Below are 18,305 nucleotides of genomic sequence, written 5' to 3' on the forward strand. Positions count from 1 at the left end.
ATAAAGAAGCCCTCAAGGAGGGAGGACGGGGAAAGAATGAGCTGCTTTGTGCGGGAAGTCTGGTCCCCAGGGGGTTCCAGGCATCATTTAGTCTAGGTTCTAGGAACAGCCAGTGGGTCTGGCTGCCCTTGGATATCTGCCCTCACTCCTGGGTCCTGACCATCCTGACTTCCAGGGCCTTGATACTCAACTTTCAAAAGTCTTGGGTGCTTTTAGGGAAAGGAACAACCCAACCTAAGTGCAAATATCAAATTAAAACCGAGGCTTTATGCATGAGGAGCCAGCTGAGCTTTTTGCTGCTTTGGGCAATACCTATAAAGAGACTGAGGCACACAGCCCTCCATGCCTGCTCTCAGCTGGGTCACAACCTCTGCGTGGTCGCGTTGGCAGTGGAAATGACTATTCTCTCACTAAGCATCTGTGAGTCTCATTAACCTTGTTAAGTGGGTACCTTGGAGGGGCCCTGAACAGAGATGGGGACAAGTACCACATCATGCTGACTTTAGCCTCCTCCCCACGCTGTGCACGCAGGTCATGCACACTGACTGTGCAGCTTGCCTCGCCTGTGCGTGTGTGTGTCTGTTGCAGGCTCAATTAGGCAGACCTGCAATTGAAATGAAAGGGCAGTGCCATTTTCTTGGCAGAAGGAAGCAAGGTCATGGTCAGATGTCAAGGAGGCAAGCATACCTCAGTGCATCGAACTGTCTGGCGCTCTATTAACTAGAACATGTCTGTGCTGCTCAGATACTCTCAATTTAACTTCCCAAATAAAGTATCTCTGCTGGCATTCAGCCTTCCACAAGCTGGCCCTGACCTACCTTCCCAGGTTTCTTTCTCAATAAGTAATAGTAATAGCATTTTCATCTGTCTCTTATTTTATAATTTATAAAATGCTTTCACATTCCATATTTCTTTGACTCTTCTCAGTAACCATTTTTAGAGACGAGAACATAGACAGGTAAAAGGACCTGTGCAAAGCCACCACACCTGCAGCAGATTGTGGCCGTGGTAGATGGTGTGATACCATTTAGAATATTTGCTGTCCCTCCGTAGGGGTAGGTTACACTTTTCTGCCCTATTGATGCGAGGCTTCGGTGTGGACTTGCTTTGGCCAATGAAATGCAGACATCAGCCTGGATCCCGAGTCCCAGAGTAAAGTGGACACGCAGCACCGTTAGCACTGGCCCACCACGAACACTCGTGTGTGTGAGAAAGAAGCCACTGTTGGGGGAGGCCGCTGAGACGCTGGGGTCGCCTGGTATTGCCTGGTATTGCAGCACAGCTGTCCACGCTGGCCTCGCAGTGGGAGAATTTGGCTTAATCCCAGGTCTTCTGAAAGTGCCCTTCCTACCACATCCATTCCCTACATTGCAGGTAAATTACCCCGTTTGTCCTTACCTCTCCATCTTTTATCATCCTGCTCCCTCTGCCTAGAATTCTGTTGAAATCCTACCCATTTTCCGAAGTCAAGCCTGGAATTTACCTCTTCTGTGATGCTTACTCAGATCCAAAGTGCAGGCACTTTGTGAACATTTACTATGTGCCAGCTACTATTCTAGCACTTTATTCGTTTTAATTCATTTAATCCTCATCCTTTGGGGTAAGCCGAAGTAACTTGTTCAAGATCACACAATCGATAATTTGCGGAGCCAAGGCTCAAACCCCATGCTCCTTCCACCCCACTACCTACTCCTCTTTCTGTTCCCTGTTGCAGTTCTACACGTCTCCTCTCCTCAGCTGTAAATCAGCTTTTTTATCTGACTGACCACAATTTCTTGCTTTGGGTTTGAGTATAAATCCTATCAATGATTGGTGGTATGACCTTGGGCTGGTCCCTCAATTTCTCTGGGCCTCATTTCCTCCTCGTCTCCCCCACAGCTCCTAGCAAGGTGCCAGTAAATACTGACTGACCAGTGAAATGGATAAACTCTCTGAGCCTCGGTTTGCCCATTTGTAAAATGGGAATAATAAATGGTACCTCCTTCCTAGGGATGTCGTAGGGTTTAAATTATGCCACACACGGGCAACAGCACATGGTAAAAATCCAGTACAGCTTAGCTATCATTACTATTATAAGCTATGGGAAAGGTAAATATACTGTATAATATCCAGAGAGAAAAAACTTACTTCTCACTACCGGGATTGGGGAAAGCTAGCTAGCTTCATGGCGGAAGAATGCATAGGATCTGGACTCAGAGATGACGTGAAGGGAAGGACGTTTTAGGTAAAGGGAACAGCATAGGTAAATACACAGAGACAGTTTAAGTTGAAATCTTAAACCACCTGCCCTCAGTTACACCCATTATTAGGGTTAGATCTGAGGAAATAACCCTAAACACGAAAACAAATTTCATGCATAAAGATGTCCATTGCAGCATTTATAAAAGTGAGACCATGGAAATAATGATATGTTCAACAACAGGGAAGTAGTTAAATGAATGATTGTATATTCACCTGATATGCTATATTTTACATTTAAGATATAATGATTAATATTATTACATTAAATACATGAGGAGTATGTAATAAGGGAAACATTTATCAATGATGCTATGTGAAAAAAGACAAAATAAGTATTTAATATGGTTACAACTATGCAAAAGTGAATTTTGAAACCAAAAATAATATACATAAACCTAGACAATGTACTGAAATATAAATAAGAATAGCTTTGGAGTAATGGGCTTTGGTGGTTATTTGGGGAAATTTAAGTTTTCTTCCTTACATGAATAACCATTTTATTATTATACTTAAACACGTATTGAGTTCTTACTATGAATTAGGCACTACACTGATACTTTATATATATTATCTCAATCCACAAAACACTATGAGGAAAGTTCTTTTGTTAACCTATTACGAATAGGATAACTAAGACATATATTTATACAAGGAGCATATATTACTTTTATAATAGGAAAACCATATATTTATTACATTTATTTACTACTTTATTATTAAAAGGTAATACATGTATCTTTATGTACTGGTACTGTTATTTCTGTAAGTTATATTTCTTTTTTATAAATTATATTTCTTAAATTGATATTTGGGGTCAAAGTGTATGTGTAGTTGTTTTATTCTGAACTAATTTTAGACTTATAGAAAAGATGCAAAAATAGAAAAAAATACTGATACATGCTACAACTTGTATGAACCTCCAAAACATTCGGTTAAGTGAAAAAAAGCCAGTCGCAAAAGACCAAATCTTCTGATTCCATTTATATGCAGTGTCCAGCACAGGCAATCCTTAGAGACAGAAAGCAGACTGGTGGTTGGTTGCCCAGGGCTGGGGGAAGGTGGGGAATGGGCGGAGATTACCTAACGGGTTCAGGGTTTCCTTCTGAGGTGATGAAAATGCTTTCATATTGTGTAGTGGTGATGGTTGCTCAACTCTGTGAATAGAATAAAACCACTAAACTGTACACTTTAGGTGGGTGAATTTTATGGAGTGTGAATTATATCTCAATAAAGCTGTTTTTAAAAAAACAGGATAGAGAGTCCCTATATACCTCGCACCTAGGTTCCTCTAATATTCACAGCTGGGAAATGATTGGATGACCTGTGGTACAGCCATACTCTGGAATATTAAAGATGCAGAGTAGTGTATATATAATGTGATTGTTTTTTTCTACAACTTGTTTAAGAGAAACAAAAACCTTTGATACGTGTGCATATGTTTCCCCACGCTTCCTTTAGTATCCATGAAGTAGTAGCAGCATGCAAACGAACGTAACACTGGTTACTTTATGGTAGAATTAAAAGAGGACAAAGGGAGATTTTGCAGTTTGTTTTTATAACCCTATTTAATTTAGTATAAAAGGGCATGCATTTTTGTAACTTTCTCAACTTAAAAATGTTAAGAGAAAAAACGGACAAGGAAGGCTGTCCCTGGGTTTCCCATGACCAGACAGCTATCTCTGAACTTTAAGCAGCACGAAGTGTGTGTCAAAGTCACATGTGCAGAGGCGCCGTGCCATCTCCTCCTTGGAGAGATGGGGCGTGAGCTGGAATCCTGAGGAACGGAGGGAGAATTGAAGATGAAAGCTTCTGGGTTGGGCAAAACTGCATTTGAATTCCAGTTCTCTGCCGCCTACTGGGCGGTGGACCTTGGGACCATTAATTTACTGCTCTGTGCCTCGATTTTCTTATCTTTGAGTGGGAATAAGTAGGTAACCTCTTTCATTGGCTTTAGTAAAAATAAAATGAGATTGTGTATGCAGGATGCTTAGCACAGTACCTGGCACAAAGTATTCAATAAGTCATAGGCATCATTATTATTAATATTATTTGCAGTAGGAGCTTCCCAGTTGTTTGAGGGGTGGGGGAATGGTGGCTATAAAAATCTAGAGAAGGGGACAGCCACTTGAACTTCGCTAGGCCTACATTTTGCTTCTCCACACATAAGTTGATGTGCTCCGTACCACCAACCTGAGAACTGACTTTATTCTTGCTGGTATTACACCCAGCTAAAATAAAAGACTCACAGCCTCCCTTGCAGCTAGGGGCAGGGGTTGTCTTGGGTGGGACTTCTATTTGGAAAGATGCCCTTTTGCTCTCACTTTCCCTTTACCTTCTTGCAGTCCGGTCCTACAGATGATGGCTGGAACCCTATCAGCCATCTCAGCCCATGCAGAAACCTTGAAGAAGAAAGCCACACCCTCGGGGTGATGGAGCAGAGGCACAGGAGCCTGAGTCCCTGAGACCCACACCACTCCCAGCTTGCCTTCCTCTGTACTTCTTTCATGTGACAACAAAATCAACCTCTATCTTGTTTAACCCCTTTTTCTGAGTTTTCTGCAATATGAAGATAAACCCAGCCCTAACTAGTAGAGTTCTCACAGAACTAACCTGAATAGTAAAATCTTATGGCCAGGAGATGGCAGGAGGTGTGACCTGAGGAGGGGCTGGCTGCCTTCTCCTGGGCTTGGCCAGGGCACTTACTCATCCCCGATGTAGAGCTTGGGCCAGACCTCGTTGACGTGGGTGTACTGGGGACTGCCCTTCCAGAAGAGACGCTCCAGCTCGAAGGCTCCGGGGGTGTAGTAGTCCTCCGCCGCCTCCTCCTCCGCCTTTGGCAGCAGTCTCTTGGCAGATGGGTAGGTGTTCTTGAGGCTTATCTTTGGTTCTCCGGATGTCATTTTGGAGCCAATGGATTTTCTCCTTTCTGCAGCTGGTCATGAGAGAAGGTCGGAATTGGGGTTAGTAGGGGACAGAGGTAGGGAATGGGCTTTACGAGAAGAGGTGGGAATAAGCTGATCTCAAAGTTCGGCAGGCATTTCCCAGGCCTGCTCTGCTTCTGTTCACTCTTCCCGGGCCACACAGGGAAACGAGGCAGGCTGTGAGGGCGGCTAAACAGTGCGCCCCCAACATCCCAGCCAGCGTCTCCAGCGCTAGAGTGCTCAGACCCTCTGGCCAGCGCAGGTGAATTTGCAGCAGATTCCAGACAGAAATCCCTCAGGCAGGCAGCCCCTTGCCTCCTTTCTTTTACTGGTAGACTTTACCCTACGGGTGTCCATCCCCTGCCCCACAGGTTGCATGCAGCCCAGGATGGCTATGAATGTGGCCCAATACAAAATCATAAATTTACTTAAAACATTACTTAGTTTTATTACTAAGTTTTATACTGTTATATTACTTAGATATGTACATTTTCTATGTTATTGATCACAAACTTGGGAACTGTGCGATGACTTTAAAAGATTGTTGAGCCCTAGCTGGTGTAGCTCAGTGGACTGAGAGCAGGTCCAGGAACCAAAGGGTTGCCGGTTCAATTCCCAGTCAGGGCACATGCCTGGGTTGCAGGCCAGGTCCCCAGAAGGGGGCGCACAAGAGGCAACCACCCATTGATGTTTCTCCCCCTCTCTATCTCCTTCCTTTCCCCTCTTTCTAAAAATAAATAAATAAAATCTTTTTAAAAAAAGGTTATCGAAAGGGCCGCTGCATAATTATGGTCTTTATGTGAGGACTTTTTTGCTTATCTGTGGTGGCGGATATCATGAAAATTATGCACAGACCTTTTTTTTGTTTTATGCACAGACCTTTTTTTTGTTAGCGTTTGTGTATTTAATGTGTGGCCCAAAACAACTCTTCTTCCAGGTTGGCCCAGAGACGCTGAAAGATTGGACATCCCCGTTTTACTCCTTCTTCGGTGCTTATTTTTGCCTTTATGTGACTGGAATCTGCTGACTTGGGACATTTTGAACTGGAATAGGGAGGCCCAGAAGGTCCCTGACCTTCCAGGCTGCAGAACTCAACACGAGCAGGGAGCCGGTGCCCGTGGAAAGGGCACACCTGTTGGTCCAGGGCCTGTCTAGTCTGGGCCACCATGCACATTCTCGGGGCTCTGGGAGCCTTGGGGTGTGAGTGCTCATTGACTTGTTAGGACAGTTGAAGTCAATGTTTGCGGCTCTCGTGCTAGGACACTGGCAGGCATGTTAACTTACCAGGGCGTCGGAAGAAACGTTCCTAACGGGAAAGCTGTGGGTGCAGATTGCAGTATGGATTTGGAGAGCTTGCCCGGCTCTGCAAGTGGAATGGGGGAGGAGAGTTCCCAAGGAACCAAGGACGTGAACTCACTGTGGAACTGGGCAGGGTTGCTCCCTGAGCTGAGTGACTGGTCACTCAGATGGCCTGGGAGGGGAAGTTATTCTCAGGCTCTGAGAAAAGGGTGGAGGGACTGAGAGACATGGAGGTGAGTGACAAAGAAGGGACATCATTTATTTATCTTTCTTCTTATTTTTAATCCTCACTCGAGGATATGTTTTCATTGATTTTTAGAGAGAGAAAGGAAGGGGGAGAGAGAGAGAGAAACATGTGAGAGAGAAATATCGGTTGCCTCCCGTACACGACCAGTGATGGAAGCTGAAGCCTAGGTATGTACCCTGACCAGGGGATGGGTCCCACAGCCTTTTGGTGTATGGATGACCCTCCAACTACTGAGCCACCCGGCCAGGGCAGGATGTTCTTTATTAACAAATACTCATCTAGCTCTTATTTTGTTCCAGGCCCTGTTCCAAGTGCTTCATAATTATTAGCTCATTTAATCTTCTTAACAACCCTGTGAGGTAGGTGCTGGTATTAGCTCCACTTTACAGATGAGGAAAACTAAGTTGAGAATGTTTGTTAACACTTGGTCTTAGTCTTCTGAGGAAAAGTAATTGGTGAGGGTTGGGGGTAGGGAGTTTCAGCTTGAGGAGGGGCAGGCAGGAGTGTTTGAAGAATATGAAAAAGGGTTGGTAGCCTCAAAGACACTAGGTCTGCCAAAAGGACTCAGAACACAATTGGAAGAGGCTCCTACTTTTCAAACATGGGGCAATTTGAACATGAAAAATGAAAATAACTGTAGTGGATTGAAATACACTAAACATTTAAATTGTAATGCTGCACAAAACAATTATTCATTCACTATTGGAAGATGCTAGGGAACCAGCTTGTTACTTTGAAGAGAGATAAGTAAAGGGGAAGAATCTAGCATTATTTATTGCTCCTTTCTGATATAAACTGTACTATTGGGCCTGTTTTCTAAAGTATTCCAGGTAGTAAAAAGGAAGGAAGCACCATTTCACCACACCTGACGAGCCAGCGGATGTGGGCGTGACCAGTGGCTGCCAGCAGCAAAAGGCGAGATGCGCAGACCTGCGGGTGTTCTGCTGGGAGCGCACCCCTAGCACGGCAGTATCGCCAAAGGCAACCAGAATTTTTTATCAGAGTCCGATGTGCTCTGACGCCCCATGTGTGGGAGATTCAGAGGACAGTCAAATGGACCAGAGGGCCTGGTCTGAGAAACACAAATCCAATATTCACAGGTGGAATAATACAATGTCTGAGATTTGCTTCAAGAACAATACAGTTGGAAACATAGAATCACATATTGTGTGTGGGGTGGGGGGGTACCAGTGGGGCGGGATCGGCCATGGGTGTGGGTGGTGGAGGTTGGGTGACAGTTGTGGGGTAGTTACTGCTTTTCCTTGTGTGTTTGTAACTTTCCATTAAAAAAAGTTTTGAAAAGGAAAGCAGTGAAACCACTGCTCTGGGAAATTCAATTTACCCAAGTTCATAGCAGATAAATTTAAAAGATCACTAGCTAGCAGTGTGTGTCTTCAGGGATCCTGGGAAAGCCAGGACTGGTGACTTCCTTCTGCAAAATCCTGAGATGGGGGATGGGGGTAAGGGGCAGCCAAGGTGACTCTTCTCTGGAGTCTGTCCAAGTGCGGTCTAAAGACCCTCAGAATCACCGGGCACTTGCTAAAGGTACGGGTTCCTGAGTTGCATCCTGGACTGCGGTAGGGGCCTAGGAAGCTCTATTTCAACAGGCTACCAAGTGAGTCTGAGGCTCAGCAAAGTTTGGTATCTTCCCAAGAGTGTGGCTAAAGAGTCAAGGAGCTTCTGCGAAAAGAGAAGGGTAGTAAGGATGCTCGGTATGTTTTCATCTTCTCACTGGAGTGGAGGCCAGGTCTTTAAACCAGAACAAGGGCGAGGACTGGGACAAGGGAGGGGCTGGGCTTCTTGAAGATGGCTCCTTAGTGGTGCTTATCTCTGTAGCCTCAGCGTTTGTTTGATACGGAGGAGGCACTCCGAATGGATTTGTTGAATGAGGAAATGGCTTAGGGAGTGACTGGAATGAGTGAATGGGTGACAGGGGGTGAGTGAACAAAGGACTGCAAGGCCTGTGCTGGGGACTCAGCCGGAGCTGCTGAGGCAGGACTGAGCCTCTGGGCTAATTGGGAGGAGGAGGGAAGGTGCGCAAAGGATGGACAAAGCCCTGTGGTGGGCAGTGGGTCAGGCCTGAACTCACTCTGGGGCCTGCCTGCTGGCATTTCCAGTCACCAAGGAAGGGGTTGTTTCAAGGGATGACCAGAAACTTCTGTGGCAGGCACCAGCACAGACACCTGTCTCCTAAGAGTGTAGTTATAGCTCTCTTTGCTTCAGGCCTTGATTTGAGGAGGTTGGAGCTCAGCCTGCCCAGGGCACCAACTCTTCTCATTTCAAAATGAGTAGAAGCTGGGCACCATATACCTACATTTGGAGGTACAGGCTGTCTCAAACCCTGCTTGCCACTAAAGCAGGCTTCAGAAGAGGTGATTTCAGGGAGATGCTGGAGTAAACGGCATTCTGAAACCTCTGCCTGCCTCCTTTGATCACTGAAGTTGACCTCACCCTGGCTGAGGCTTTTGCTCCAGTATTCTGTGGAAGGAGCCATCCCCATCCCCATCTCCGCGCTGAAAGCCTCGGCTGGATTTCCAGACAGAAGAGGAAGTGGCGCGGTCTACCCAGAGCAGCTTGGCACGCAGAGGAGCTCTGGGATCTATTATCCTCCAGCGTGCAGATTGGATGGGGGAAGAGAACAAAGCGCAGAGCCGGCCAGAAACCACAGACCTGTAATCTTTCCAAATCCTGAAGGCGGCTTGTGTGCATCCCTCTCTGCGTGGCTCCCAAATCTCCAAATCTCAGAGAGGCCAGGACCGTCTGTTTCCCAGATCACAGCCAAAATGGAAGGGGAAGACAAATTTGTTCTGTTTGGTTTCCATAGATTCGACCCAGAGATTAACTGCCAAGGTCTCAATGACACACACAATATCAATCACAGACTAAATGTCATAATGAGAGCTGGGCAGGTTGTCAAGAGAGGCCTGCAGATTCCTGTTACAGCTTCATATTTAAAGGTTTGGTCCCAGGAAACCAAATGCCAATTTGACGGCTACTTGGCCTCTGTGCTTCATCAGCCTGCTTCTTCCTCAAAGGATACCAGACTCGGCTCCTTCCTGGAGGGGCCGGCCAGATTACACAGAGGAGAGAAATGGCTTGGGTGTTAAAGAATAAAACAAACACACAAAAATCTAACTGTTGACCTCAGGCAGGAGACATCAGGGAGTGTTGGGGACTGTGGCACACGGGAGAGCACATGCCCCCCATCCCGTGTGGGAATGCAAGCCCAGATCATCTGACATTGTTCTGAGAATTCAGAAAGGCAGTGTTCTGTGAGGAATCTGCTGGTTTGTAAGTGTAGGCAGCTGTAGCCGATGCTCTCCTTGTCCTGTCTCAGTCCTTGTTCAGCTCACCGCATTATAAATGGACAGTGCCCTTATACACAAAAGGTTTCCTCTCTCAAGCCCCAGTATTTCCCTGCTTGAGGGTGTTCTCTGGTATTTGCTCTGATCAGGCCTAACATATCAAGGGTTACTCCCAGAAGCCATTGGAATGAGGGGCAGGAGTTAGTGGACAACTTACCCAACTTCTTCCACCCTGAGTGAGACCATTTTGAAATCTGTTCTCAGTCTCCTGGAGGCTTGCGGGGTTCTCCAGCCCTACCTGCCCAGGGTGGCCCCTGCCCCTCACACGCCCTCTGCTGGCTCCCAGTCTCACTTATCCATTCCATACTGTGCTTCTCAGAGCACCTAGCAAATAAACAACTGGCACCCAAATCCTGGTTTCAGGGTCTGCCTTTGTGGGAAACTAACCTGAGATAGAGCTAATTTCAAACACATAAAGATATTGTGACCACAGAGAGTGCAGGGGCCAAGTGGTACTTGCCCACTAAGGCCTGGAGTGCCATTTCCTCTGTGAAACAGTGGTCTTGACTTTGAGTAGCTGTTTCCAGGAATAACACAGGGACCCCTGATGAATTCCAACTCCATTTCAGAATTTTTAATGGTACAGCTTGCATTTGTTAAAGGTTAAAGGTTTCCCTTGCCCAAGAAGGAGAGGCTTTGATGTGAATTCAAAACTGTTAAAAAATGGGCAAAGGACCTGAACAGACACTCCTCCAAGGAGGACATACAGAGGGCCAGGGACATAGGAAAGGATGCTCAGCATCACTAGCCATCAGAGAGATGCAAATTAAAACCACAATGAGATACCACTTCACACCAGTCAGAATGGCCATCATAACCAAATCAACAAACAAGTGCAGGCAAAGTTGTGGAGAAAAGGGAAACCCAGTGCACTGTTGGTGGGAATGCAGACTGGTGCAGCCACTGTGGAAAACAGTATGGAATTTCCTCAGAAAACTAAAAATGGAACTGCCTTTTGACCTGGCAATTCCACTGCTGGGACCATACCCTAAGAATCCTGAAACACCAATTCAAAAGAACCTATGCACCCCAATGTTCATAGCAGCACAGTTTACAATAGCCAAGTACTGGAAGCGACCTGAGTGCCCATCAGTAAATGAGTGGATCAAAAAACTATGGTACATTTACACATGGAATTCTATGCAGCAGAGAGAAAGAAGGAGCTCCTACCCTTTGCAACAGTGTGGATGGAACTGGAGAGCATTACGTTAAGTGAAATAGCCAGGTGGCGAGGGACAAATACCATATGATCTCACCTTTAAGTGGAACCTAATCAACAAAACAAGCAAGCAAAATATAACCCAGAGACATTGAAATAAAGAACAAACTGACAGTGACCAGAGGGGAGGTGGGAGGAGATAATGGGGGGAAAATAGGGGAAGGGTTGTCAAGGAACATATATAAAGGACACATGGACAAAGGCGGGTAGGATTGAGGATGGGAGGTGGGGATGGCTGGGGTGGAGGGGAGTGGTGAGGAGAAAATGGAGACAACTGTACTTGAACAACAATAAAAAGACAAAACAAAACAAAAAAACAACCTGTAACTTTGACACCATGATTTATTTGACTCTGTGTCAAAAAAACCCAAACCAAAACAAAATCAAAATGTCAGTACTGTGGGCAAATGTCAGGGAGATTTTTTTCCTGTTTCTTATTTTGGGATTCTTTTAATAAATAATTATATTTTATAATGAATAACCATGTCCTTATTCTTTTAACTGTGTTAGCAAAGTGGAACGGTCTGGGCAGGAAGCTGCTTGTGACCTCTGATTTGTGATTTCTACGCTATCTTTCTTGCTCCTGGGGCCTGGCACTTCCTTGGGGCTCTTCTACCTCTTTGTCCCTCTCTCCCTCCATTCACAGTCTGGTGGCCCTTTGCTGCTCTCACAGCTCCGGCTATCACTGAGGACTCAGGTCTACACCTATCATCCCTCTTGAGCTTCACTTCCTTTTTGGTAAAATGGAGCTACAAGAGGGTTAAAGATGCTTTTTAAAAGAGACAAACGAAAAAGTCAGCCTGAGCCTTTTGCTTTCTAAGGTGGAAGATGGGAGGAGCCGGGTGCATGAATTATTCATTTCAGTGGGACAATTAAATCTCTAAGGGGACCCCTTGAGCCTACAGAGACTCGCCAGGTAGCCATGCCCAGAAATGTGAGCCAGAGAATGGGCCTTCTGCTTAATAAAAAAATATCATTTGAGTATATGTTTAAAAAATTTTTTATCCTCACCCAAGGATATGCTTATTGATTTTAGAGAGAGGGGAAGGGAGGGAGAGAGAGAGGGAGAGAAACATCGATTGGTCACCTCTCATGCACACACAAACCCACAGCCCAGGCATGTTTCCCGCCCGGGAATCAAACCTGGAACATTTCAGGTTTACAGGATGACACTCCAGCCAACTGAGCCACCCCAGCCAGGGTTCATCTGAGTGCACTTTTGATGAGAAAAAGGGAAGTCCTGAAGCATGGCTCAGAAAACGGTGGAGTGAAACACAGAGAGCTAAGCTGTTCTGTACAAGAAAGCAAGGGGAGTTCTGTGCTCTCTAGAACATTCCCAGAGCGGGTGTCCGGGCCCTGCTGCAGGGCGGAGGAGGGAGGGCTTGGGGCCAGAGACAGCCAGGTGAGGTGTGTCAAAGGGGTGCAGCCCCAGGACTAAGCACAGGGGTTCCCACCAACTTTGCAGTGCCCCATAGTTACGTCAGTTTGCTGTGTCACCCCAAACCTGGGGTGACACTGTTAAACATGACAGATGGCCATGTTTGTGGTGGTTTTGAGAAATAAAAGGGGAGGGGGCCTGCACCAGTGGAGAGAAGGAACCAGAAACTTATGAAGCAGCATGTACAATGTGATTCTGTTCTTATACAAAAAAACCATTTCACCAAAATAGTAACAAAGGCTATATACTTATTTTAGGGTGATGAGATTATATGTGACTTTTTCTTCTTCTTTTTAAGGAAACATCTTTTCTAAAATTTATGTGATGAACAGGTATTATTTGAGTATACGGTGGGGAGAAACCCGTGGAAGTTCTATTTTAGAATTTTTCTGGGCACAGTAGATGCTCACCCTAAACCTATGGGCTGAGGCACAGGAAGGTGGCCTTCAGGACAAGATGTCAGGACAAGGTCCTAACATCCTGAGTGGCACTCAGCACTCTCCCAATGAGTGTGAGCTCCCTGAAGACAGGGATGTGTCCCCCTTGAGGTCTCTGGTGGCAGCAACCAGGCCTAGGTCATATCAGAAGGTCATTCTAGTTCCTCAGTGCTTTTCAGGAAACCAGAGGGGACCCAAGTTTTGTGGATCCTGAAGCTTCTACAATATCTTTAAGAGAAAGAACACCAAATAGCAACAGGGCCTTGGAAGAGGCCAGTACAATGTGGGGGCCTGAAGCTTCAGGGTAAATCCGTGTCTGAGGGCAACTTTCTTTTCTTTTGATTGGAGACAGATGTCAGATGAAGAGGGCAGTGCTCCTCCTGTCCCCTGTGCTGTGAGAGCCAGTGTCCTTGACTTGCCTTAGCCTGGTCTGGGTTCAGTCTAAATCAGCCAGCATCAAGGTGCTCTGGTGGGTCACGAGTGGGGTTGGGAGGTGGCCTCGGCTCCTCTTCGGCTTCACCTCAGATGTTAGGCCCACCCCCAAGTTTTACTCACACATCCTGTTAAGAGCCAGAGATGGACTAAACCAGAGAGGTCTCTGCCTTCCAGAAGTTTTTGGTCTTATAGAGTGGTTTATAGTCTAATCTTTTTAAAAAGATTCTCCTGTTCTGTATCTGTGCATATGTGTGCCTTGCATATTTACGCTCCTAATGCATTGGAATCACTGGGGAAAGTTTGTGTTTAAATGCATGCACACCGAATTTCTCCTGTGGCACCACCCAAGGTGGGCTTGGAAGGGGCCTGCAAAGAAGGGGGGACTAGAAATGTTATTGTGGTTGAGTAAATGACTCTATTAGGAGAGTAATACCTACTGCCGGGGTATGTGGAGGGATGGAATTTGGCAGCAGGGTACGTATAAAAATATACATATTTTAAATTTTCTACAAGTCAGTGCTTGTCTTTTGCATCTTAAATCTACAAAAATGATCCCAACCAGGAAATAAAAGTTGTGGATCTTTAAAAAATTAAAACTTGGACATGAAAACCCAGGAATTTTTTTTGTTGCCTATAATTTAATTCTTAATGTATCAGACATAATCCAAGTTCAACAGATTTCTTTTTTTTATTCTGGCAAGAATGTTACCGGGAGGCAATTATGTGAATTAATATAAACTTCTTTTATTAAAAAAACAAAAGCCTTCATTTAAAGAGGTAATTTAATATTCCTTCTACGATGGTGTTGATGTCATTAACTTGTTTGATTAACTCTTCAAATGGTTTCAAAGTGCTTCAGGGTGGTAATTTATGAACTCCTAATTGATTTCCCCAATCTTGGTTTGGCAGGGTTGGGCCTCCGGGAAACAGTTGGAGGCCCACATTCGGCCTTTTTCTCAGACAAGGGGGCCGAGCAGCCGGGATGGACTTTACCTCTGTGGCCCGGCCCTGAGGGGAGCGGAGGCTCTGGCGCAGGGCCTGAGAGGCTATGACGTCTGATCAGGCCAGTTGTGGTTCCTGACTCCTGAGCAGCTGAGCCTTTGCTTCCTCTGAAGACGTGTGGGAACGCTGCTGGCAATCTCACAGCTCGTGAATTCAGGAATAGATGGCCTTTCAGTTCAGGTCTTTCAAGCACCACTTCCCACTGCACCTCCCCTCAGAACATAAGGCTTTTTTGTGCAGGGAAAGATGAAGGAGGGTAGAGTATGGCAGTGTGGCCCTCCCCATGGGGCCCCACCCCTCCATTTCCCATCCAGGTGGCTACTGTTCACTAGGCGTGTCTCTTGATGCTGTGCAGCAGAGGCTCTGGGCCTTGGAAAGGCTGGGGCCAAGGGCCCACCTCTTAAAGCTGCCACGAAAGTTCACTGAAAAATCAAGGGCCTGGCAAGACTCTGAGAAATGATCATATGGTTGGTTACTTTTATCATATGCTCAACACCTCCTAGACAGGGAATAGCTGCCCCCACTTTACAGATGAAAAAAAATGAGGGTCAGAAAGGTTGTTAGTAACACGACAACAAGCTATTAAGTGGTGAGGCTGGGGTTCAACCCAAGCAGCCAAGTATCTCAGTCCATGCGAATAGACAGGTCACTCCATTCTTGGTCACCAAGTATGTGCTCCTGAGAGCAGGCCTGGGCCTCTCAAGTTTGTGTCCTTCCCCAGGGGGGAGCACAGAGTAGTGTGAAGGCCAGGAAAGGGCTCTCACTGGCCTGAGTCTCCTGTACATGGGCTTTACGGTAGCTTCCTCATCTACCAGTGGGGATAATGGCCACCTCCCTGGTTGTTGGATTAAATGAGACCATGTGAGTTCTTGCCACATGGGCATGGGCTCAGAAAATGTTTCATGAAGGGAAAGCAAAGAGGCAGGGGGGAGGATAGGTGGAGAATTCCCAACTGTGTTGGGAGCTAAGTTCTGAGCCAAGAGTAGGGAAGAGTGAGTAGGGCGATTTGACTGGGGCTGAGGGTCTCTGTGGGTAGTTGTGGCAAACTGGATGGGGCATAAATAAGGCTGAACATTCTGCAGGTGATGGGCCTCAATTGCTCCTGTATGAAGTACAGCAGGCTTTGGGAAGAGGAGAAAGGACTCCCTCCAGCTGTTAATATCTGCTGGTGGTGCCTGGCAGATACTAACGACTGTGGAATTGGTGGGCCTGGAACCATCCATAGTCACCAGAAGTGAAAATTCAATCACCATCTGCTCTGGGGTCAGGCTGAAGAGGACAAACGGAGCTATGACCTCTGGCACCCGGCCCTGGAGTGGCTGTTTCCAGGCCCCAGCCTCCAAAGAGGCTTCAGGGCCCACTGACCTCCCCCTAACTCCCCAGCCCACATCCCACCCTTGCCCAAGGCCTTTTCCTTGGACAGGACCTCACAGCCCTTCAAGTGTTGTTTATAAATGTCATTTGGTGGGACCAAAATGATTTTTCATGAAGAGGACAAGGAGGGGCCCCAAGAAAAAAGTCAGGGCAACAGAATAACCTCTGAGTACCAGGGACCCTCAGGTGCTATGGCCTTACGGCAGGAGGCCTCTCTACACACAATCCTCATGCCCCTCCCTTCTTACTCTGAGTTTTTCCCTTAGGATGTTCCCAGCTTTCTGGAACAGTAAGGCCTCCCACTCCCAACTGCTCTTGCATTCCAGTCTCATGAGGTGTCACTGGGATCATAAGACAAGGGCACCAGGGTGGAAGACCCCTGGTCTGAGATGCAGGGCACCCTCCCACATTGCTACCCACACATGCTGCTATCTTGTCCAGTGGCTCTGTCCCTGTGTGACTCAGTCTCCCCATATTTACCAAGGCATCATCCTCAGCCCCATCCTTCCAAACAGGAATGGGAAAAGCTTCAAAATATTGATCCCTGTTCAGGGTACATACCTAGATTGTAGGTTGGACCCCTGGCCAGGACACGAACAGAAGGCAACAGATCGATGTTCTCAAATCACTGTTTCTCTCTCTCTCTCTCTCTCTCTCTCCACACTCTGACCCCATCCCGCTTCCCTTCCTCTCAATAAAACATATTCTCAAGTGAGGATTTCAAAAAAATATATAGTCCTTCTGTCCAAATGATGCTTAGGGAGAATTCTCATCCATGGGGTTTGAGTACTTACTTGTGGCTTGTGTTGCCCTACAGAAAATGTGAGTCATTCTGGTGCCTCTACCCACCCCTCCTGCTGATATTTTTTCCCCCTCAAAGGGCTACATGGACAAATGCAGACCTTGCTGGAATGTGATACAGTACGTCCAATGCCTCCACTGAGCTTTAACCCTCCCCGTTACCCTTTAGAAACAGGCATTGAACTGAAGCTCAGATTTGGAGGGAGGCAAGTAGAGAAAATTCCATGGAGTCTCTAGAGAAAAATGGATAACAAGAAGCCTTTCACACTAAAAGGATGTCAGCTATTCTCTTTCTCTCCAGAAACAGGGTGGAAAGGGGGCTTCTAATCCCTATGCCCAGGCCCCAGAAGGACATTCGGTTGGACCCAAGAGATGCCAGCCTCGCCACCCCAGGCCCTTACCTGTGCGCGCTGGGGCCACGCTGGGTCAGGAGGTGCTTGTCCGCAGGGCGTGTGGCGCCGTACACCCAGCCACCCAGACTGGCATCTGAGGGCCTATTTTTAGGGTCCGATCTGCTGACGCTGACCTAGTGTGCTGCCCAGTCTGAGAAGAAACCCGAGGCGTCTGCTTCACCAGTGTGACCTGAAACCCTTGACTTTGGGAGTCCTGTACCTAGAGCCCATACACTTGTCCCTGGCTTGGCCACAGAGGCAGAACACGTGGCTGCGGGGGTGGGGAGTGGGGTGTGCGTGGTGCACAAGCAGGGGGATTTTCCAGCATTGTTTTTTTGGGATGGACGAGGCCAGGTGTCTGTGGGGCCCTGCCGGTGTCTCTGTCCTGGAGCATTGGAACAGGGAAGGTTTATATGCTGGCCAGAGCCTGTGGGAGGGTCTGGGCACTTAGCCTGGAGAAGAACTCTCCATTCCACTCTTTTCTGGGAGTTTGTGGAGCTATTTCTGGGGGGCAGATGCAACAGATGCTGCATCATGTGAGACAGTCCATGAAATGTTCCCAAGAAAGACTGTAAACCCGGTCCATTCTCAGTGTTGCTTCCCGTGAGACCTCTAGTAAGCGCCCGACCCTTCTGGGCTTCAGAGGGGAAAAATAATCATAATGCCATCCTCTTGTGCTTTTATGTTGTTAGGGTTAAATGACATAAAGTATGGAAAGTACTTAGTGCCTGGCACATGCTAAACATTTTAAATGCTAGGTGGTATTAGGATGCCAAAAATATTTCCAACTCAACAGTCATTCCCAGGCCTCTCTGTTCTTGGCAGCTCCTTCTCTCCATATCCCGCCTCTTTGGCTCCAGCCTTCTTTGCTCCAGGATCCCCCCACCAAGCCCCACCACTGTGGCCCTCCTTTTTAGTGCTGAGTGCTGTAGACCTGTTCAGGCTTCTCTAATTTCCTAGTAAAATCTTTCCAGGGATTCTTACAGTTCCTTATAATGAATGATGGGGTTTTCTACCCTTCTCCATCCTCATCACCCCCTTTGGGGCATACAGTAATGTGTGAAGGATTGGGGGAAGGGGGGAGGGGTCACCAGTCTCCCCACATCCTTCACTTAACAGGGTCTTCGTGAGTTG

The 18,305-nt window shown here is 46.8% G+C and overlaps 1 protein-coding gene across 2 annotated transcripts in view; it reads right to left on the reverse strand.

Annotated features, from left to right (window-relative positions):
- Window positions 1–17,250, reverse strand: part of DUSP29 (dual specificity phosphatase 29) — a 34,095-nt gene extending 16,845 nt beyond the window's left edge. The window contains exons 1-2 of one of the 2 annotated variants that reach the window (XM_045196096.2): window positions 17,181–17,250; window positions 4,945–5,173 (exon numbers count right to left, since the gene is read on the reverse strand). In XM_045196096.2, the coding sequence (XP_045052031.2) occupies window positions 4,945–5,141 (197 nt within the window). In that variant the 5' untranslated portion in view covers window positions 5,142–5,173; window positions 17,181–17,250. Of the gene's footprint in view, window positions 1–4,944; window positions 5,174–9,378; window positions 9,485–17,180 lie in introns of those variants that run through there. The other variant, XM_024561434.3, reaches the window with a different exon arrangement.
- Window positions 17,251–18,305: the final 1,055 nt, after the last annotated feature.

Source organism: Desmodus rotundus, chromosome 4 (genome assembly GCF_022682495.2).
Source record: "Desmodus rotundus isolate HL8 chromosome 4, HLdesRot8A.1, whole genome shotgun sequence".
Lineage (NCBI taxonomy): Eukaryota > Metazoa > Chordata > Mammalia > Chiroptera > Phyllostomidae > Desmodus > Desmodus rotundus.